This window comes from Oryza glaberrima, chromosome 12 (genome assembly GCF_000147395.1).
Source record: "Oryza glaberrima chromosome 12, OglaRS2, whole genome shotgun sequence".
NCBI lineage: Eukaryota > Viridiplantae > Streptophyta > Magnoliopsida > Poales > Poaceae > Oryza > Oryza glaberrima.
In genome coordinates, this window is record NC_068337.1 from 4,985,147 (window position 1) to 5,007,338 (window position 22,192).

Here is a 22,192-nt window from a genome sequence, read left to right on the forward strand (position 1 = left end):
CCCCTTCCCTCCCCCCTCCCACCCCCACCCCACCCCGGGACCCTAATTCGTCGACCTTCTGCCGGAGTTTGGGTTCGCCGACGCTGGAGAAGAAGAGGTGGTCGTCGGAGTTGGAGAAGAAGAGCACAAATCATGAAGCACATCCAGTGATCTAAAATTTGCAAGATTTGAGGTTGTATTTTCTGTCAACAGAAGTTTAGCATTTCCGTTTGATTATTTATGAGTCTACTGAACGTTTTATGTGCATGGCTCAACACAGGCTTGTCAAACCACACTTCTGGGGATTTGCACTTTAGTCCCCGGTTGTTTATAAGCTCGTGTTATCGAACATGTAATGAAAAAATTTTAACCTATAATACTGTAAATCTTCACATAAATATCACACCCTCTATCTTTTAAACAGACGACCTCGTTGAATTTTAACATAATATTTAACCACACATCACATTGTAAAAAAAATATATGTGTTATTTAATGTGACTTTATTTTATTATTGAAAAACTGTAAGCATATGGCATGTAACACCAAAATTGGGAATTAAAATATTGTTCAAATGCACTATACAGCCAGCAAAAAAAAAATGCACTATACAGAGACGCATGAACAGAGAAGCTAACTAGCAGACTTGCTCCTTTTTTCAGGAGCGTATTATATTTTTCAGTCAAAAGTAAAAGAACATTAACTTAATAAAAGAACAAAAGAATTAAATATACCACAATAATACCAAAAAAATGGAAATTAAAAAAAGTGTAAAAATGCACCATATCTACATCCACATACACATCTAAAATCGGTGCACGACGCGCGCACCGATTTTCTAGTTTAACCGGTGGTGATGTGAGTAGTGGTTTGCTGATAGAAACTATGTGCCTCTATCATGGTGTTCTCCGTCAAAGAGCCGTGCGGGCGTGCGGCGGTACTTGGAGCGGTGGCATACTGGCATGCATTGGTAACGCGGTGCATGGCGATTTGATGGGCAGCAGCCAGCTCACAACGGTAAGGGTCGCAGAGCACTCCCGATGGGAAGAGAGGCGGCACAGCGAAGTATAGATGACCAAACGGGCCGTCTGGCCCGGCACAACTTAGGCCCGATCATGCCCGGGCCAACATCAGTCGGGCTGACATGGCCTGACCTACACGGGCCAGGCTATGCCCACCCACTTGTTGAACTATTGGCTTAGGTACAGCCCAATAAGATTCGGGCTCTGATGGATCGGTCCGAAGGCACGAAAGCCTATTGTGTTACTCTTTGGAAAAAGTCTATTTTGTCTCTCTCATTTATTTGGACCATCTCTTATATGGCTGGAAATAGTCTATTTCTAACCCTCATCTCTTTGGGTTATACCTTATATGACCGAAATAAATCTATTTTGCCTCCTTATCTTTGAAATGTGTTGTACCGGCCGGCCCACCGTACCGAGGCAGAGGCCCTGGCATGGCCCAACGGTTCAGCCGTGCCAACATGAGCCCGACACCAATCGGGTCGTGCTGTGCCTGGGCCGATCCAAAACCCCGTGGCGTGGGCCGGGCCATCGGGTCTCGGGTCTTCTGGCCAACTATTCAGCAAATGGAGGTGGATAGGAAAAAGGAAGATTCGATGATAGGGACTAAATTGCCCTCGGTGGTAATAATTTTCTAAAGTATCATGACATTTATAAAATTACCTATATAAATGGACGGATAGATTACATTCATACTACCTGCCCCTGCCCCTATTACTAGTATGATGCACTCTTAGAGAACTCTCTAGTTAATCCTGCTATGACTGTTCACCGTCTGAAGATAGCAAGAGCACAAGCGAGAAAAATGAGGAACCATTTAGAATGAAGAACTTAATTTAACTAAACTCCTATTGCTTTGAAGTGAGTAATTTAGCACTATTCAGACTCACTTACACTTTAACTTAACTCTCACACTCAAATTAACAACTTAATTCATGCAACTATATCACAACCCTTAATATTGTACACATGCTAACTCACACACACAAACAAAACTAACACAACGATACCGAGGAGAAGGGTATCTTCCAGCATCCGAGTCGTATTCAGAGAGACATCTTCATCCTCTGTTTCACCTTCTCTCCCATATGGCTCATCTAAAGCTGAACATCATCTTACCTATTTGGAATCTTCATCATCAACAACAATGTGTACAACTGGGGAAATGATCCTAAGTAGAACATTGTTATTCAACACACGGGTTCTTGATGCCAGCTGAAAGCATGGACGAAGATGAACCCTTCCTATCCGTAGCTCCTCATGGGGATGCTTCTACCTACATTTGTACCAGCTCCTTCTTCAAGTGATCTATCTGGTTTTGCCCCCTGCAGATCTTGATATAGTTGTCATTAATTCTCCTGTTCATGAGCCGCTATCAGCCTATCATTACATCAGTCCATTGTCCATTGCACTCAGCATCCTCACCAAGTATTGCATAGTAGAATTGTTCTCGTTCTGGTAATTGCTGTACTCATCATTGTGGGTCATAGATGGATCGTAACAATAAGAGGTGTCCCTCAAGAGCTCACTATACCTATGACAAAGTTCTCGGATGGCCACCAATGCCACCTCTTGATACATATGGGCAAAAGTTCCTTCCTCCAGTTTCGAAGATCATGAACAAGATGCCTTAACGATCACTTAATTGTCGCCGTCAGACGAACATAACAGTCATGCCTTACGGAACATGACACTTCTCATTTATGAACATAACAGTTATTGACGATGAACTTGGGGTTAGCTTGAATCCTATGTGCAGCTCCGTAACTATACCACCAACTTCGAACAAATGGATAGTCTCATTGATTGAGTTAGGTTATCTGAAAAGACAGAAATAACTGAAAACTAGTGAAAATAAAAACTAAAACCAGAAAGCGAAAGTAAATCAAACAAAATTCAGAAATATCTTTTAAAGTTTTCTTATTTTTTGAAATAAATTATTTTTCAGATTTTAAATAATCAATTTCCGGAATAAAATAAATCCTTTTCCAGAATAAAACATTTTCAGATTAAAGAAATTAAATCTTGTCCTTTTCAAACTGGTTGATTTTTTGAAACGATGGGTCGTACTGTACGTACAAAACCAAAAAAAAAGTTCTTTTTTCAAGAACGTGATAATACTAAAAGCAAATTAAGGATCGTACGGTACCAATTTCTAATTAATTTTTTAAGAAAGCATAAACAGGACAGTAAGAAGTACATTACTATTTAGAAGGAAAGAGTATGCGCGGCACCAGATTTATAAAAGAAAAATGCAAAATTTTATTTCTTTAGAATATTTTCTCAGAAAAAGAAGAAATCAAAGAAATGATGTATATATACTATTAAAGAGGAATGGAGAAAAGCGGTCCTAATTTTTCAAATCTTTTTGGGAAGGCTTCTATATATTTTCATTTGGCTTAGGCTAAAGCCAAGGAGCCTCTCATATCAACTTTTCACTCCCGAAATTTTTATGTATAATTTCAAACACTTATATGTATATTTAACTCTCGTTCAGGAATTAGTCGAGATAAGTAATAAACAATATTAACAACAGGGTACAAGTGTTTAATTATGATAGATGTGGATAACCTCTCAATCGTAAGAGTTCTAAGCAGTGGAAGAAAAAAACTAGCATATGCGACGACTCTACTATATGGACAGCTTAACCAGGAACAGCATATGGTAGTTTATTATAAGGGGAGCATATTGTATATTCAACAAGCCACATAACAAATATAACAAATATCCAAATATGCAAGCGTATATCATATAACAAACGAGAGTATACTAGGGCTAATTTGAACAAATAGCATTTGATAATCAATTGATAATACAAAAATAGTTGAATAATTAAGGAAAATTAAACCAGCACTACATAATCTAACCTGGTTGCACGGGCCCACCGTAAAACCTTACCCTGTTGCACAAACCCAAAACGCTCCATAGGCGGAGATATCAATTACCGATTTTCTGCTGTTCTGTCGGTGATTTTGTTTCCAACATGAGATGCACTATGATAGTGCAGTGATACTGAGTAAGTGGTTTTGGTCTCGTGTTTAATCCTCAAATCGCTCATAATTTTTTTAAAAAAATATTTAGAGAAATGTATTTCCCTTGATCAAATCTTCTTTTTTTTTCAAACATGCACGGCGCGTGAGACGAGAGAATATTAGGTGCTACAAAATAGTGCTATGCTACCGGTGCTGCCAACCCTTAAAATACATTTAAAAGTCAAAAAAATATGAAAAAATTCTGAGACGTGCAACACCATAACTTATATAGTATCACACAAGAAATCAAATCAAAATTCGCTGTAATCGTGAAGAAACAAAAAAGATAAATTCGTTCCGTAAATAGTGCTCAAACAGTTCACATCACTATTCACAACAGATTTGTCTTTTTTGCTTCTTCACGATTACAACGAATTTTGAGTTTATTTTTTATGTGATACTACAAGTCATGGTATTGCACATCTCAGAATTTTTTTTCATATTTTTTGTGACTTTTAAATGTATTTTTAAAAGTTGGTAACACCGGTAGCATGGTACTGTTTGGTAGCACCTGATATTCTCTCCGCGTGAGACAGAGAGAAGGGGAGGAAAAGGAGGACTCCGTGCTTTTAAGGTAGGAATAATCACAAAATAAATATTATTTAGCATGCCCATTTAAACAAGGAAAATCAAATTAAATACAGAAACACATTTTTAAGCTTTTTATTTTCGAAATAAATTAGTTTTCAGATTTTAAATAATCAGTTTTTGGAATAAAGTAAATCCTTTTCCAGAATAAAACATTTTCAGAATAAAGAAATTAAATATTTCTTTTTCAAACTTGATGATTTTTTAAAACAAAGGACAGTACAGTACCAATCTTTTTCATGAACGGTATAATACTAAAGGAGAGGATCGTACAGTACCAGTTTTTAATCAGTTTTTTAGAAAGCATAAACAGTACAGTAATAGAAGTACAGTACTCCTCCTTTTATTCGTTTTAGCGTTGAAATTCTGTGCCAAAAATATTTGCCGTTCTTAAATTACAAAGCAATTTTAATCACTACCTAAAAAACCATTTTTGCATATGCTCAAGACCTATATATTTTTCCAAATGGTTCAACCGTCCGTCTATCCGGAGGGGCTTGTAAAAATTGCTATTTCCATGCAGTTGGTGCACCGCAAGATTGAATTTTCGTATGTGGGTGGTTATCTCGTCTTCATGCGAAAATGAAAATCAAGGAAAAAATAAATATCCCAAAAATCCCATCCACTGCCGCTCGTCATCGCCATCGCCGAAGCACTGCTCCTCGTCGTCATTGTCACAGTCCGCCGCCGCTCGTCATCACCGAGGCCCAGCAGCTCCTCGTTGCCGTCGCCGCGCGGGAGGAGGAGCTGGGGATCCGCCGCCACTGAGCTCCCTACCATCGGATCCATTGCCACTACGTCTCCCAACCGCCCTTTCCATTGCCGTGGAGCTCCCCACCTCTCCTGCTTTGCTTGGCCAGCCGCTCCCTCCCAGCGGTGGAGGAGGACAAGCTGAGGAGCCTCCCGTTGCTGCCCCTCCCAACACCTCCACCACCTCCGTCCCACCTTGGATCTATCCCGACTAGATCCACGACCGACGGATCGATATCTGCCGCCTCCCCGTCACCCCCACTCCTTCACCGGCTGCTCCGCTCCTGTGCCCTGCACTCACCGCCGTCGCTCCCACCATTGTCTGAGCCGGCCGTCACCACCAACAACCCAAGTCCGCCGTCAGGGTCCATGAGGAAGTGGGAGAGGAGGGTTGGAGTGGAAGAGAAAAATAAGTGGGCAAAGAGAGGACTTGAAATGAGTAGGGAGAGAGGCCGTGGAAGTCAAAATACCTTATATTTTGGGACAGATAGAGTATGTGTGTGCGGAGGATATACGATGAAGGGTATTGTAGACTAATTTAAATAAAGCATTTGCTTAATATTTGAGAATTGTAAAATAATTGAATATATAAGCAATAGTAAACCAACACTTAACAACCTAACGCGGTTGCACAAGCCCACCGTACAACCAGAGAAAATATGTATTGCAAATGTAGTATATAGACATGTGAGATTTGTCCATATTACTACGAGTAAAAGTTTTACTCTAATATTTAATCATGAGTAAAAATTTTATGGAACTAACGTTTTAATCTGGTGATGTGGACAAATCTTAAACAAAGCGTCCATTTTTAGATCATTCGTTAGTTTCTGGGTTTGCGATATATTTTTCAGCACAACCTTACCTGATTGCACAAACCCAAACCACTCCACACCCGGAGTCTACTCCATACCCAGAGATATCACAAAAAATAATGTTTAGCTCTCTCATAACACTCACCTTATTAATTCGAATAGTTTTACTCTAAAATCAGATATGTGCAAATTTACACACAAGATATAACTTCACGACCTGTTACCATATGCCTTACAATATACCTCCGAAATGAATTGTCACAAACCTGTTAGCATTACACAACCTAACACATGAGCACACCTACGTCAGCTTATCTTGCCACTTCTTAGTCTAGGGCCTCACATTTGATCATGTTATATATACCACAAAGTCAATTTCCTTTTCTACGTACACTAACTCGTTATTAGTTTGGTAAATGTTTTACAACAGTAGCTCGTGAATCGGCCTTTAATTTTTTTAGCTAGATCATCAAAACCGTCAAAACCGTGTGCTCATAACCCAATAATTAAGCATAGATGAAGCATTAATTATCTTTAAGTGAATCTATTGTTTTTAAGCATGACTAATTAAGTAAAGTTAAAATAATCTAGCCAAAACATTATAAAGTTCTAAGCTAGTCCAATTATAATACCGGTTAGAAAGAATAGGTGATCAACAATCAAAGGGGTACGTCACACGCGTGAACTTAGATATCGTGAGTATTGGTAGAAGATATCGTTAGTTCCAAACTAAATTTTGTAGAAACTTTACGGCCTTTGCTCTATACTGAATTTTACAACCTCCACCGTAGAAATAGTTAAAATCTTGTATACGTTGTTATGTATAAAACTTGAATAATTTTATTTAGCCTTTTTTTTCTTGTAAACTTTATGTACACACTGTTGTCTGGAACTTCAGGATTGTTAACAATGGAAAAGAATTGCACTTTTGTCACCATTATTATTAGGAGAGGACACACGAGAAAGAGACAGGGATCGCTCCCATTATACATACGCGCACATACTCGATACCATTACCATCTACTAATAGGCATCAAACACAACTAATACACACAGAAATATTGAACGATTGTTAATTAGAGCTAGCCATGGACAACGCTCGAGAGAGTGAGGATGAGCATTGCCTGTACGCGCAGGAGCTCGTGTTCGCCTACAACCGCTCCATGGTGCTGCGAGCGGCGATCCAGCTGGGCCTCCTCGACGCGCTCGCCGCCGGCGGCGACGCGCTGACCGCCGACGAGCTCGCCGGGAAAATCCAGGCCACGGACGGCGTCGCGGTGGATCGGATTCTCCGGTTCCTCGCGTCCTTCGACGTGGTGAGGTGCTCCACCGAGACGAGCCCCGACGGCGGCGCGGCTCTCCGGCGCTACACGCCGGCGCCGGTGTGCCGGTGGCTCACCGAGAACAACGGCGAGGGGTCGCTGGCTCCCTTCTCCGTGTTTATTATCGACGAAGACCACCTATTGCCCTGGTATATACACTCTTCCTATAATCCTATTTACAACTGTGAATTGAACCAAATGGTACATTATATCATATGCGCGAAGTGAGTTTATAATTTACTAACTGGTTAGATTCCCTATGATGTAACATCTCATCGGAGTTCAAGTTTTTGAGTGGTAAGCGACAACCTACCTTCATATTTTCTAGTGGTAAGCAGCAACCTACCTTCGTAGAAAGAGATTTGCTCCAGTCCTTGAGATACTTTTTGCTAGACCCGAGCAAATCTCCACTGTGAATTGAATCAAATACATCATAAGCATATATGCATATCCATGTAGGCAACACATAGCGGAGGTGGTGGCGAGCGGCGGGCCGGCGCCGTCCGAGAGGACCCACGGGATGCCCTACCACGAGTACATAGGGAAGAACAAGAGGCTGGGCGGGCTGTTCGACCACGCCATGGCGCAGCACTCGGCGATCCGGGCCCGCAAGTTGCTCGAACGCTTTGAAGGTTTCGACGGCATCCAGCGGCTCGTCGATGTCGGTGGAGGCGACGGATCCACCCTGGGGATGATCACCTCGCGGTATAAGCATATTAGGGGCATCAACTATGACCTGCCTCATGTCATCTCTCAGGCCCCATCTCTTCCAGGTAGTGTGTGAGATTTTGTGTTGACTACAAACCATTCAGTTTGCACGACGAACTGATCGAATAAAAAGATCCAAAATCATTTTATATTATAAGTGCTTTGATTTTTTTTTCCTTTTAAATTTTGTTCAAGTTTAACCAAACATGTAGAAAAATATAAAAAAAAATTTAATACAAAACAAACATATTAACAAAATATATTTAATATTAAATTTAATGGAACTAATTTGATATTTGTAGATGTTGCTAATTTTTCTAATCCTAAGGAGTTTTAACTAGAAAAAAAAGTCAAATGACTAATAATATGAAATGAAATGAAAGGAGTAACTAAATAAGTGTGAGCAATATGCCCTGGATGTTGATCTTATATTACAGGCGTGGAACATATAGCTGGAGATATGTATGAGAGCGTGCCCAATGGAGATGCAATTCTTTTGCAGGTATGATAGTACGTGTACCCACTCTATATATTCCGCTTCTTTTGATGGCCTAAGTTTATGACTAGCAGAATCATTTGGGTTGTTATATATAGCAGGGTTTGAAATTTCCAAAATTTCGACCCCCACCAGCATGCTCAAATCTCGACTGAAATTTTTGGTTTTTTGTAATTTTTTGTGAATTTGGTCAAATTTTGTTCAAATTCAGTCAAATTTTCAAATAATTTTGGCTCGAAATTTCCAAAATTTTGGTAACCCCCGTCATAAAATCCAATTTCGAAATTTCAAACCCTGATATATAGTCATATGGAAAGAAAATGTTTAACCATAAACAATTTGTGACGCATGAAATTTTGACAGTACAAATACAATAAAACAATTGATGCGCGTTGTACGATGTCTCCTATATATGGCTGTGAAATTGGGATATTTGGCTAGTAGAAAGAACGTTCCATAAAGATGGAAATAATGCAAAATTAACTCATACATGCATATACATATGCAGTGGATGCTCCTTATGTTCAGTGACGAGGACTGCATCAAGATACTGAAGAACTGCCACCAAGCTCTCCCTGAAGGCGGGAAAGTGATCATTGTGGAAGGTCTTCTACCGGAGACCCCAAATACTACTCCAGCTGCACGGGATTCATTCACCATGGATATGATCTTGTTTGTCCTCTTCAAGGTAGGAAAGCACAGGACAGAGGAGGAGTTTGCAAAGCTTGCCAAGGAGTCTGGCTTTACCGGCACCTTCCGGTCGACCTACATATTCTTGAACTTCTATGCTCTTGAGTTCAGTAAGTAGCTATATACCTAGAAAACAGTATGGTCTTGAATAAGAGTTGCTAGCTCGCGTGTGTATGTATGTCTCTCTATGATATGTTTCTATTCCTATGTATGTCCCTATTGTCTTGTGTCCTGCAGAAAATCTAAATGTTAATCTACGGTATATACCATATATATGTGCTCATGGTTTCCTTTTGGATAGACACTACTCCATCCGTTTCATATTATAAGACTTTCTAGCATTGCCCACATTATGCTAACATTTATATAGATGTATGTTTAGATTCATTAATATATATAGATTCATTAACATATATATGAACGTGGACAATACTACAAAATCTTATAATATAAAACGGAGGAAGCACTACAAAAGAAATTTGTCTAGACGGGCAAAACCGATCGCGGATTTTCTGCCCACCTTTACACAAACGACTGGAAATCGACATTTCCACAAGTGGCCTGCGTGAGCATTTCCTTGTTCACTGACAGCCAGTGGAAATCACTGATAGGCATTCAAATTGTATAGTAACTCAATTTTAAAATGTATGATGCCGCTAACTTTTCGCACAGATCATTCGTCTTATTAAAAATTTAGTATAAATATGTAAAAGTATAGATTAAGATTATATTTTATTTGATAATAAAACAAATCATGAAAAAATAAATAATATTTATACAATTTGTTTAATAAAATGAATGATCAAATGTTATGTGAATAGTCAATGGCGTCATACATTTTGAAATGGAGGGAGTATAACACAACCGTAAACAGTCACTGCTCTGATTCGACTAGATCTGAATCCACAGGCTGAATCCACATTGACGATGCTATACACAATTAGCCATTCCACTCACTGTGGTAGCTAGGGGAGAGAGAACAAATTAACAGACCATAAATTCGAAAGTTTTGGAAGATAAAAACTGTCGAACGTTTGTTTTAGAGATTCCATAGCTTAAATGAAAAGAGTAATAAAGCTATTAACGGTAGCAAATAACAAGCTTCTAGTAAAGATCATGGTAACAGAAACAGAGTTTGCCTAGATTTCAGTAGAAAGCAACGATCACTGCTGTCTGTCCAAAGTCTCTTCACTGCATTTTTTGCCGTCCATGAAGTATGAATCTCCTAAATAGGTGATTATAATTAGTCATCAAGTGTATCACTATAAACAAATTTGTCAAGAATGAACTGAAAAAACAAAAATATTTGAACATAGGACCAAATCTTAAGTTTAATAGCTTATGGAGTCTGTTAAAGAAACTTTTGCACAATAGAGTATCGTAGCATACATGTGAATGGTGATATGTGAACTTTCGAAATGCTACCTTCTAGACAAGCTGTGCCCATTCTTCAAGTGACACGAGAGAATTGGGATATATTGCGTTTGCAAACAAACTTCCAATTTGTCTCAAATACAAATCAAACTAGGGAAAGTTGCGTCACAAAACAACTGAAATTGAAATTAAAAGAAAACAGGGAATTTACTAATAGGAAGAACATATTAAAATAAAGGCATTTCAGGAAGACTCTTGGATGAAAAATTCGAAACAATTTTGGCATGTTGAGACATTTTCCTTGCACATAAATTGTTTGAGCTAATCAGAGAGACATATGACATGACAAAATAAGAACGAAGAGCTCAGAGAAGGCATGCAGTACCTATGTGCACCCTGGCAATGTGGGAGATATTATTCCATTCAGGGCTTTCATTTACTCCAACCTTCTCCTCCAGTTCTTTGCAGCAGCAAGTGATATCGAGCTTCTGCAGAGAGGATGGGAAATCAGGAAGAGACTGAAGCTTCCCAGCACCATATAACAGCAAGAAGTTGAGAGAGCATAGGTCTCGCATATGGAGGGGCAGAGATTCCAAAGAACTGGCACTGTAAATCTTCAGGGATTGGAGCTTTCCACGGTTCCGAAGAAGCCATTCCTCAGGTAAGCTCTCCAGCTGCGTTCCACCTCTGATCACCAACCCCTTGGTGTGACAGAGACCCTTGAGTGGCTCAAGATGCAGTATGTCTGGCAGATCAATTTCAAGATAGTCTATCTGCAGGGTGCTAGTAGTCACCACCACAGGCTCTTCACCACTAGACGATGCGTCGGGAGTTTGAGATGACCCGATCGCCATGAGCTTACTACAAGCACTGATTTTCAGCTTAATAAGGTATTGAAGGGAACCAAGACCACCCAAGGATGAGAGATTCTCGCATCCTATTATCTCAAGAAACTTCAGAGACTTGAGACTCTTGAACACATCATCTGAGGGGAGTGATTCTAGGTATTTGCACTTCTCCAACACCAGCTCAGAAAGACGCGTGAGTCCTTGTAGTGCTCCAATCAGTGGAAGTTCAAGTTCACCACAGTAATTGACATTCAGTTTTTGAAGTGTTAATGGCAGGAATGTATCTCCAACACCTCTCGATGTCCTCAGCTTTGGACAGTTTCTGATATCAAGCTCTCTAAGTTCATTCATCTGTTCAAATGCCAATGGAGCAGCCTCCAGATCTTCACAATCTGCGATGCGTAGGACATGGATGCTTTTGATGTAGTCTCCCTGCACTAGAAGGCTCTCTTCAAGTGAGTTCAGACATTTACATTCTTCGACAACTACGACCAGGAGCCTGGATGACTTGGTCTCAAGGTTCTCATTGCATTCCTTTCCTATCCTAGGAAGTTTGGTCAAGCCAACATTACTTGTTTCAAAATGAACCAAGGTAGTAGGCAGGATAGGCAATGCCCTCAGCTCTTTGCAGCGTCTTACTATCATAGTGTCAAGATTTGGAGGAAGGGATAAATCAATGCAACCACTAATTGACACATCAGATGATTGACCAATCTGTTGCAAGCTAGGAAGACACTCCAACCAAAGATGTTTAAGAGATAATAACTCTCCAAGTGAAGGAAGTTTTTCCCAATATAAACACCTTGCCAACTCAAGTGACACTAGGTTCTTGACGCGGAGATTCTCAATCCAAATAGGAGACTTTACACCACCATAACCTGAAATTCTCAGCGTTTCAATATTAGCATGTGGCTCAAGGTGATTAAGAAGCAACTCATCTTTTCCGTTTTCCACAGCCGCACGTGCTGACCATGCCAAAGATAACAAGGTGATATATTTCTTATTATTTAGCTTGACATTGTCAGCTTCTTCATGGCTCTCAACATTCTCAAGACCAAGCACCTCTAGTTCACGAAGAGTACTCAAGTTGCTGATTGTGCTTATTTTGTTACCTTTGCCACCTTGGATCCTGTAGTTGTGCAGCTCCTGAAGTGAAGTGAGCCTTCCAATTGGGAACTCAAGAGTTTTGCCGTAATTCACATATCGTAGATGATCAATGTTTCCCAAATACCTCACTTGTTTTGGCTCTTCGCGAGAACCATTGAAACATTTAACTAGCAATAAGTGATAAAGTCTCACAAGTCCACTTATGGTATCAGGAGATATCCTAGGTAGATCAATGTAACGGAGGTGCTTTAGATGAGCAATTTTTGGAAGATGAAATGTATTCTCCAAATTTGATTGCAGTAGACGCAGCGATTTTGATTGTTCCATAACATTTTCAACTGCATGAAATAAATTGCTGTCAATCAAACCTGGGCCTTCAATGATAACAGTGCGCACATTCTTAAAATGTAAGATCTTCTTAACCTCCTCAGTAGATAAATAGTCAATTCCAGAAATACATAGGTGTCGAACTGTATCCTTCTCATTTTCCAACATGCCAGGACTGATTATTCTTGCACATTCCCCAGAAGATACATACCTTGCCAGTTCATGCATTAAGTCATGCATTATGTAACATTTTTCTTTCCTTTGACTATACGGATCTACTTTGATATTGGTTTCAAAGAATGATTTCCCAGCTAATTGAGCCAAGATCTGTTCTCCAATGTCCTCAAGCCTTTTTGGTGGTTTATTTCCAGCTTGTGAGATCAGTCCTGAACCTATCCACATCAGCACTAGGTCTTTCATTTTAAATGCATAATCTTGCGGGAATATACTACAGTATCGAAAGCAAATCTGAAGCTCGGTTGGTAGACAGTAGTAGCTTAGTCTGAGGACTTCCATAATATCATCTTCACTTCCTTTAAAATGTTCCAAACCTTCTTGCAAGAAATTGTTCCAGTGTTGAAAACTCATCTTGCTCCGCAAATGGCCACCAACAACCTTTGTTACCAGGGGACATCCTCCTAGTTTCTTCACAATTTGTTTGCTGACTGGTTTCAAATTTGGAAAACCTTGTGGATTCTGACCAGAAAATACAGAATGACTGAAGAGCTCAAGATTTTCACCTTCTTCTAGTCCTTCTATTGTCAAGAACTCTGTTTCAATTCCCATGGCTTCTGCGGCCAAAACAGCTACTGACTGCATCCGTGTTGTTAACAAAATTTTGCTCCCACTCTTCCCTGTCCTTAGAGGAGCAAACAACTTTTCCCATTTATCTATTTTCTTATCTTCCCACACATCATCTAAAACAAGCAAAAAATCAGTAGAATACTTCAGTTTGTGTATTAGGTTTTGCTGTAGTGTCTCCAAACAATTAGCATTAGGTTTTGCCCCCGTAGCAGATTCTAGTATTTTACTTGTCACAGATGTTACATCAAAGCTATCAGATACACACACCCATATAACCTTGAAATTCTTCCTAACCATTTCTTCACAAACACGTTGAGCCAACGTAGTCTTCCCCATGCCACCGTGACCAATTAATGACAGAATAGGAATATGGTTGGTGCTCATCAAATTTCCAGAAGCGTCAGTTGATGCCTTTGTCAGCCATCTAACTATCTTTTCTTTCTCCTTTTCTCGTCCAACAAATTTAGGCGGAGTTAATGTCAAACCTGTCGCACGATCATCGTTCATTGAATACTCCTGCTGCTGACTACACGAAGCAACCTCTTTGAGATGCTCTGTGACTGTGAGAATGCTCATAATATCTGAAGCAACCTTGTCTAAACCCTCCACAGCTTCCCTCAACCTCTTGAGAGTGCCCCGGTGAGTAAATTGTTTCAAATTCTTGTCCAAACTACTGACATGTTTAACAGACTTAATAACTTTGTGCTTCACCTTAGAGAAAGAGGAACCCCAGTCACTAACCTTGTGGTCCTTTGCCATTTCTTTGAGTTTGTAGTACTCGAGCACATCAATCACATCCTCAGCCTCCTCAACTGCATACCTGAGCTGCCATAACCATGCATCTAGTGCACTGCTCTGTTCCTTTACATACCTGGGGTTGACAATATCGAGCACGACCTGGATCTTCGGCATCGACTGCAGTAGCCTGTTCTTAATATCTTCGATGCCTTCAACCTTGTACTCTTTCAGGTAGGTGAAAGCCTTGTTGATCCAGAAGGAGATGGCTGCAGTTGCCACTGCCTTTCCAGCAAACACTAGTGCCATGGCAGAAGCTATAGAGAAAGATCTCTATGGAGAAATTAGTATATTACAGCATATGGAGATGCACATAAAATTTGCAAGAGAAGAAGCAACACAAAGAGAGATTCAAGACGAAGATGGCTACTGTAGAAGCACACAAAGGAAAAAAATCCTCTCCATGCACATGTCAATGTAACTATATCACAGGCTCATATGCATCAGGATCCCAAATCTTGTGCATCTAAATAGGAGGCACAGTTCTAGTACCTGTAACAATGGCATCTTCAGTTTGCAGCTTTGTTAATTGTCTTGAGGGTGACTGGACTAGATGGAGTATCTCTGAAGAAATTTCATAGTTGGGAACCAGTCAATGCCATTAGTTATGTCCAGACTATGGACGTGGACAGCACAGCACTCATTTGATTTAACTACGCCTACTTGCAGTACTTTGTTGCTAAGTCTTCTGACTGCAAATTTGTATATATGTGGCTCAATCTTTCCACTCAAAGGGAAGTGCTCTCTACAAGTCTGACTTCCCGCTTTCCTATAATCTTGTAAGAAAACAGAAAGCCCACTTGTACTACCTCCTGTATTTTTATGGTGCAGATTGCAGATCAATCCCTCTGGTGAAAAAGTGGCATGCTAGCTAGCAACAAAATTATTCTGATTTTAATGAACTTTTGGACAATCCATATGAAATATGTATGTATAAGTGTTGGGAAAGATTTTTCGTAGCATAAATATCGTTAGATTTTTTTTCTCAAAATATATTACAAGAAAATTGTTGGTCGATATTGTGAATTTTCTATACCGTCCTGTCTAAACCATCACATTACTGTGATGAGATCTAGGTAGTTAGCTAGTATTTAGATGAGAAACATCCAAAGAATTAATAGGTTCAGAATTCCTCATTCTGAAGTGTTCCCTCACCAAAATCTCTGGTTCTGCCTCCGCCATGTCAGCAATTAGAAAAATGCTAGTATTAGCTTATAAAACCGGCATTTCCAACATTACATGTCAGTATTTACAGACCCGCGCACCACACAACCAAATCTTAGTGCAATGTCTGTATAAGATTGTAGGGTAATTTTATCATTCTTGAGAAAGTATCATATTTTCTAGTGTAAAATTTAATATCTCTAGGTATCAAAAATTTTAATGTAAAATTTAGGTACCTTAAGGTACTTTTTCAAGTACAGTAAAATTCCTTGAGATTGTAATATGAGGGGTACTTTTTTTTCCTCAACAGATTCTACTATGAGGTGCTATTTTTTTCCCTATGTTCCAACCATACTGCTACTTCCTCCGTTTCATATTATAAAACTTTCTAGCATTTCCTACATTTATATAGATGCTAATGAATCTAGATATATATGTGTATAGATTCATTAACATATATATGAATGTAGGAAATGCTAGAAAGTCTTATAATATGAAACGGAGGAAGTACATGAGATGTATAATGTTAAGTCTACATCGGTAAGAAACAAACCAACCTATATGTATCACTGACGACATCCAAATCGAAGTTTCATGAACTCCTTCGGTCCAACCGCAACATTCAGCAAGAATAAGCAACCACCAACCATATGCTTGCTCAGAAGATAAAAGTGTGCACTATCTAAGAGATAAGCAAAGCTGAGAACAAGCGAGCCGCATTTGCGTTGCATCCTACTGCGTTTCTCTACTTACCTTCGCAGGGCATCGCGGCGGGGCGAGCGGGTGGGGGTCGTCGGCGAGCGCAAACCTCGATCCACCACCTCCCGGTCGAGGCGGCGCCGCCTACTCGAGCCTCTTCGGGTCTCGGTCTCGGCTCGCCGTAGCCGCGTGAGGTGGGTGGGGGGTGGCTTCGCGGCGGAGGACGGTGGTGGGAGAAAGTGCGGCGGCGGCGGGGAAGAAGCGCGGAAAGCCGTTCGATCCAACCTAGTAGATTGGACGGCTGAGATTGACGCAAAGGGGAGGACAGAAATGCAGTGATCGAACACACGTATTCCAAATTTTATTCTGACCTGCCCAAAACCTTGGTGCAAAATTAATCATAGTTCCCTTTGATCTACCCATTGCAATAAAGAACACAAGTGTTTTGGAGTAGGCATCAACTACTTCCATCCCGATTTTTATTTTTTTTTCATAAATAGTGGGTTTTTCAATACTATTTTCCTACATGACTATCCTATTTAAGTTTTAGTCTTGTATTGTATCCTATTCCTAACTATTCTCTCACTTAGTCTTAGTCTTGTATTGTATATGCAGAAAAAAAAACATAAGACATAAATTGATCATAAAAATAAGATTATTCATATGTCACAACGCCACATCACATAGTAGCTACGTTTCTAACCTAGTTTGTACGGGTGGCTTAAACAAGGCATGTGTGTCTTTTGCCGGTCCACAGACCTAGCAAGCGAAGCCACGGCTTAAGGAGCCGCGATGGCGTGTGTGCCGCACGCTTTTTCGCAAGCCAATGCGTGAACTTCCTCCCATTCATCGTTACTCTCTACCTATTATCGTCCTCCGTTATCCTCACAACCTCAATGCTATCATCCATCCAAGTTCAGCCCCGATCTCTCATCTGAGGGACTCAAATACAAAATTAGTGTATACAGACTCGTAGGTAGGGATAAGCACCTACTCCCTCCGTCCAAAAAAACTCAACTTAGGAGAGGTACATCCCCTCCTAGAACAATGAATCTGGACAAAGGGTAGTCCAGATTCATTGTCCTAGGAGTCGTCACGTCCCCTCCTATGTTGAGTTATTTTTCCGATTTTTCTTTATCTGAACACATGCAAACCACTAATTACAATTGTGAGCACGCAAAAGTTGAAATTCTACTTCTAAGCAAAACTGCCCACGTCACCACCGTAAATCTGATTGGCCTGGTGATAACTGTCCACGATATGGGCTACCTATTTGTTTAAGGAATAAGTCTATTACACCTCCCTAATTTCATTATTTCCTCTTGTCATGACACCAATACTTGAAGTATGACTTCTCCCAATATTAATTGATGCAGTCTCAACATACAATTCTACCATATGCCAATTGGTCCATACTGATGTCATTTCAAGGATCATTTGCCAAGATCTTTCCTCGTATAAGGGGATTAACTGGAAAAAATGTGGACCAGGTGCCCCCACATCATACCTCACTTTTATAACCAATGAATATGCAACCTCAGAAAAATCTAGGCCACGGAAAATCTCATTTTTCACATCTTCTAGCGTAGTAGACTTGGTAGCAGGAAAAGTGATCTTGGGAGGAATACTATATGATGCACCTGCCTTCTCTTCGTATATGATTTCACCACCCGCATACACAAGAACAATTATCATGGCTTGTGTAGTTGTGCCTAAAAAACAAATAACATGTTATTATCATTTGCTTGATATACATGTGAAAGTAGCATGAACTATTTACCAAACATATATACATGATGAATTCAATCTAAGTTTTTGGCATAATATAATAGACAATTTATATATATAAAAAAGCATATGCGGAAAATGGTGCCCCATGAAAAAAGTTATCTAACTTATCGTATATATGGGAATAGCGCTATATGGTCCAATGTAGGCAACGGCCAAGTTGCAGTGTGTGTATGTATAAACCATTTAATATAACCTTTGACAGTGACAGTGTTAGTGTGGCCATAGTGCAACTAAAATTCATCAATTCTGAGCACGTGAGACTAATCAAACTAGCGTGCAGCAAACAATTGATCCACTAATATGAATCGCTAGTATTGAAAATTTAGTAGTATAATATCACGTTGTTTGTATTCTCTTTGTGATTTGAACAATGGAAAAAAACTTGTCGTATGCAACCCTAAACCCTAAGATTTTGATGTACTACCGGATGAATTAGATTTGAACAATGGGGAAAACTCACCGTCTATGCAGTTCCGATATCCAAAACGGAAGCCAACATCTAAAACCAAGAAATATTGTTTGCTGGGTTAGGTCAGAGGAAGCTGCGATGGAGAATGAACAAAGTTCGACTCTGACGACAACTACAAGATGGCAAACTGCCCTGGTTTTCTTGACTCCCCGTAATGATGCAACTAACCAATTTTAGAGGTGGGTTGTTGGGTTAACGTAATCAATTCAGCAGCCCAATACAGCCCAGTAGTTTGTTGGGCTATTGGTTAGATGGAAACATATTGCTGCATATGAGCATCTTGCCTAAATAACTAAATGTGATTGTTGTGTGTTCACATTTGTAATTAGTGGTTTGCATGGGCTTAGATAAAAAAAATCGGGTTTTTTTTTTAAGGAAGGAGGGAGTAGCTTCTTACGGTTTTAGGTTGTTTGGGTAGAGAACACATTTTTCTTTAATCAAAATGGATGCTACTAAGGGAGCATTATCTAACTTTATAGCTAGGGAATTTTTCTGTCATAATTTAAAATGTTATTCGCAAAAATGCACAAGAAATTCGAAAACAAAACTCTCTAGAAAATGCAAAGAAACTGAAAAAGTAAACTAATAAAAATCTCTTTAGTCTATCGTCAACAACCACCATCCTTCCCAACCGTTAACCCCTTCTCCTTCCCTCCCGAAAACCTCCGCCCCACCATCCATGGCGATGGCGTCCTCCTCCCTCGCCGCCGCAAACCACCCCCTCCTCCCCTCCAAGCCGCTCTCCTCCCCCAAGCCCCTCACCCGCGCGAGGCCCCTCTCCCGCGCGCTCCACGCCGGCGCCGCCGCGGCCGCGCGGGGCGCTTCGTCGTCGTCGTCGCAGGCGGAGCTCCGGCCTGACTCCAAGAACGCGCCCGCGCTGTCCGCGGAGCTCCGGAGGCTGGCGCGCGTCGGGAGGCTCCCCTCCGCACTCGCCCTCCTCGACCACCTCTCCCACCGCGGCGTCCCCGCCACGGCCTCGGCCTTCGCCGCGCTGCTCACCGCGTGCCGGTCGCTCGCCCACGCGCGCCAGGTCCACGCGCACCTCCGCGTCCACGGCCTCGACTCCAACGAGTTCCTGCTCGCGAGGCTCGTCGAGCTCTACCTCGCGCTCGGCGCCCGGGAGGACGCGCGCAAGGTGCTCGACGGGTTGCCCCGGGCGAGCTCCTTCTCGTGGAACGCGCTCCTCCACGGGCACGTGCGCCTGGGACGCGGCCAGGCGGGCGGCGCCGTCGCGGACGGGTTCGCTGAGATGCGTGCCGCGGGCGCCGACGCCAACGAGTACACGTACGGGTGCGTCCTCAAGTCCATCTCCGGGAGTGCCGCGCCGTCCATGGCCATGGCCACCGCCACGCACGCGATGCTGATCAAGAACGCCTACGCGGGCGCTCCCAGGATGCTCATGACGGGGCTCATGGACTTGTACTTCAAGTGCGGGAAGGTGAAGCCTGCGGTTATGGTGTTCGAGGAAATGCCAGAGAGGGATGTGGTTGCGTGGGGTGCAGTGATTGCCGGGTTTGCGCATAAGGGGATGAAGAGGGAGGCGCTGGAGCATTTCCGGTGGATGGTGGAGGATGGGATCAAGGTGAACTCTGTGGTGCTCACGTCAGTTGTGCCCGTCATTGGCGAGTTGCGTGCGCGGAACTTGGGTAGGGAGATCCATGGTTTTGTGCTGAAGAAGTTCCAACATCGTAAGGATGTTGGAAACATTCAGGCAGGGTTGGTAGATATGTACTGCAAGTGTGGCGATATGGTCTCTGGGAGACGGGTGTTCTATAGCGCTAAGAAGAGGAATGTTGTCTCATGGACGGCACTGATGTCTGGCTATGCATGCAATGGCAGGCCTGACCAGGCGCTGAGGTGCATACTTTGGATGCAACAAGAAGGAATCAGACCGGATCTTATAGCCGTGGGGACTGTGCTCCCAGTATGTACGAAGTTGAAAGCATTGAGGGAAGGGAAAGAGCTTCACGCTTATGCCTTGCGGAGGTGGTTCCTGCCAAATGTTTCCTTGTGCACTTCGCTGATCACTATGTATGGTACGTGCAGTCACTCGGATTACTCTCAGCGGGTGTTCCATGTCATGGACAAGAAGACTGTACAAGCTTGGACAGCATTGGTCGATGCGTACCTAAAGAATGGTGATCCTTCAACTGCTGTTGATGTGTTCAGATCAATGCTGCTCTCAAACCGCCGGCCTGATGCTGTTGCAATCAGCAGGATGTTGAGTGCCTGCCGTGACATTGGGGCATCAAAACTTGGCAAGGAATTGCATGGTCAAGCGTTAAAGTTGCGGATGGAACCTCTCCCCCTAGTTGCAGCAGGGCTAGTTAGCATGTATGGCACATGTGGAGACCTCAAGGCAGCACAACGGGTTTTCAACCGGATTGAGTCCAAGGGATCCCTTACTTGCACTGCCATAATAGAAGCTTATGCAATCAACCAGAGACACAAGGAGGCACTGGAACTCTTTGCTTGGATGCTGTCAAACAGGTTTGTTCCAAATAATGGCACCTTTGATGTGTTGCTGAGAATCTGTGAAGCAGCAGGGTTGCATGATGAAGCTCTTCAGATTTTCAACTCCATGGTGCAAGAATACAATCTGGAAGCGTCTGAACATAATTTTGACTGCATTATACGGCTTCTCACTGCTGCAGACAGGACTTCTGAAGCACATCGGTTTGCTGATCTGAAAGCTACTCTGTTTAATTTATCAACTCCCTCTTTGAATTGCTAACAGCAGTAAATCTGTATATAACGCCACATTTGATTTGTTGAAATGACTGATACTCCTTTTCTATTGTCTGAAAAGGTAAGCTTGGTATTTGTTTTTCAAGAAAAGATTAAATATCAATGGCGTGCTAAAGTTAGTTACGATCTGCCACTCTGACTTCAAGAATTCCCATTTGCTTAATTAATTATTAATGTAAGAAGGGTCTAACATTTACTGTTAGTTGCATTCGAGTTGTCATCCATATTTTTAACAAGAAAATTGTTACTTTGCTTTCGTCTAACCTGTCATTAGTCACTAGGCTGATAACTAAGTATTAATCTTTTCTATTGTATGTAAATTTTGAACAGTAAATGATACTGTTGGATTATTCTCTCACCATCAATTTGCTTTAGCAAAATTAATAATAAACTATGAACTTTATTTTAGTAATTATTGAAGTTGATATGATTATCATTGTGTTATCAATTCATCTTTGTTATCGTCTTTCTTATGCTAGAAATGTAGAGAGTTCCTTATGCATCTCTCTATCTGTAGCAACATTCATCTATTTTAATTTACAAACTCGTTAATTGATGTAAACATAAGGTTACAAGTTATTCTATCTACAAAAGAGTATAAAGGCATAGTCATGTACTATTTTAAGAAAACCAAAGTGTTAACTATATTTAGTTGTCGGTAAAT

General features: G+C 41.3%; 3 protein-coding genes across 5 annotated transcripts; 2 read left to right on the forward strand and 1 right to left on the reverse strand.

Annotated features, from left to right (window-relative positions):
- The first annotated feature begins 7,216 nt into the window (after positions 1–7,216).
- Positions 7,217–9,673, forward strand: LOC127756849 (3-aminomethylindole N-methyltransferase-like). The gene is made up of 4 exons (XM_052282236.1): positions 7,217–7,657; positions 7,968–8,281; positions 8,654–8,718; positions 9,221–9,673. Exons 1-4 carry the CDS (start codon positions 7,275–7,277, stop codon positions 9,518–9,520), a joined length of 1,062 nt encoding a protein of 353 aa, XP_052138196.1. The 5' UTR covers positions 7,217–7,274; the 3' UTR covers positions 9,521–9,673.
- A 496-nt stretch (positions 9,674–10,169) lies between these two features.
- On the reverse strand, positions 10,170–16,907 carry LOC127757636 (putative disease resistance protein RGA1). 3 transcript variants are annotated; one of them, XM_052283200.1, is made up of 3 exons: positions 16,575–16,907; positions 11,162–14,914; positions 10,170–10,627 (listed from the first exon to the last, which is right to left on the reverse strand). In XM_052283200.1, the coding sequence occupies exons 1-3, from the start codon at positions 16,585–16,587 to the stop codon at positions 10,566–10,568; spliced, it is 3,828 nt and encodes a 1,275-aa protein (XP_052139160.1). In that variant the 5' UTR covers positions 16,588–16,907; the 3' UTR covers positions 10,170–10,565. The 3 variants fall into 3 exon arrangements, with proteins under 3 accessions (XP_052139160.1, XP_052139159.1, XP_052139161.1); XM_052283199.1 differs by lacking the exon at positions 16,575–16,907 and adding an exon at positions 15,150–16,246 and having other exon boundaries at positions 11,162–14,930; XM_052283201.1 differs by lacking the exon at positions 16,575–16,907 and adding an exon at positions 15,150–16,245.
- Positions 16,908–19,398: 2,491 nt separating this feature from the next.
- LOC127756984 (pentatricopeptide repeat-containing protein At1g71460, chloroplastic) lies at positions 19,399–21,525 on the forward strand. Its single transcript, XM_052282371.1, has one exon. The coding sequence runs from the start codon at positions 19,460–19,462 to the stop codon at positions 21,512–21,514; it is 2,055 nt and encodes a 684-aa protein (XP_052138331.1). The 5' UTR covers positions 19,399–19,459; the 3' UTR covers positions 21,515–21,525.
- The last annotated feature ends 667 nt before the right edge of the window (positions 21,526–22,192 follow it).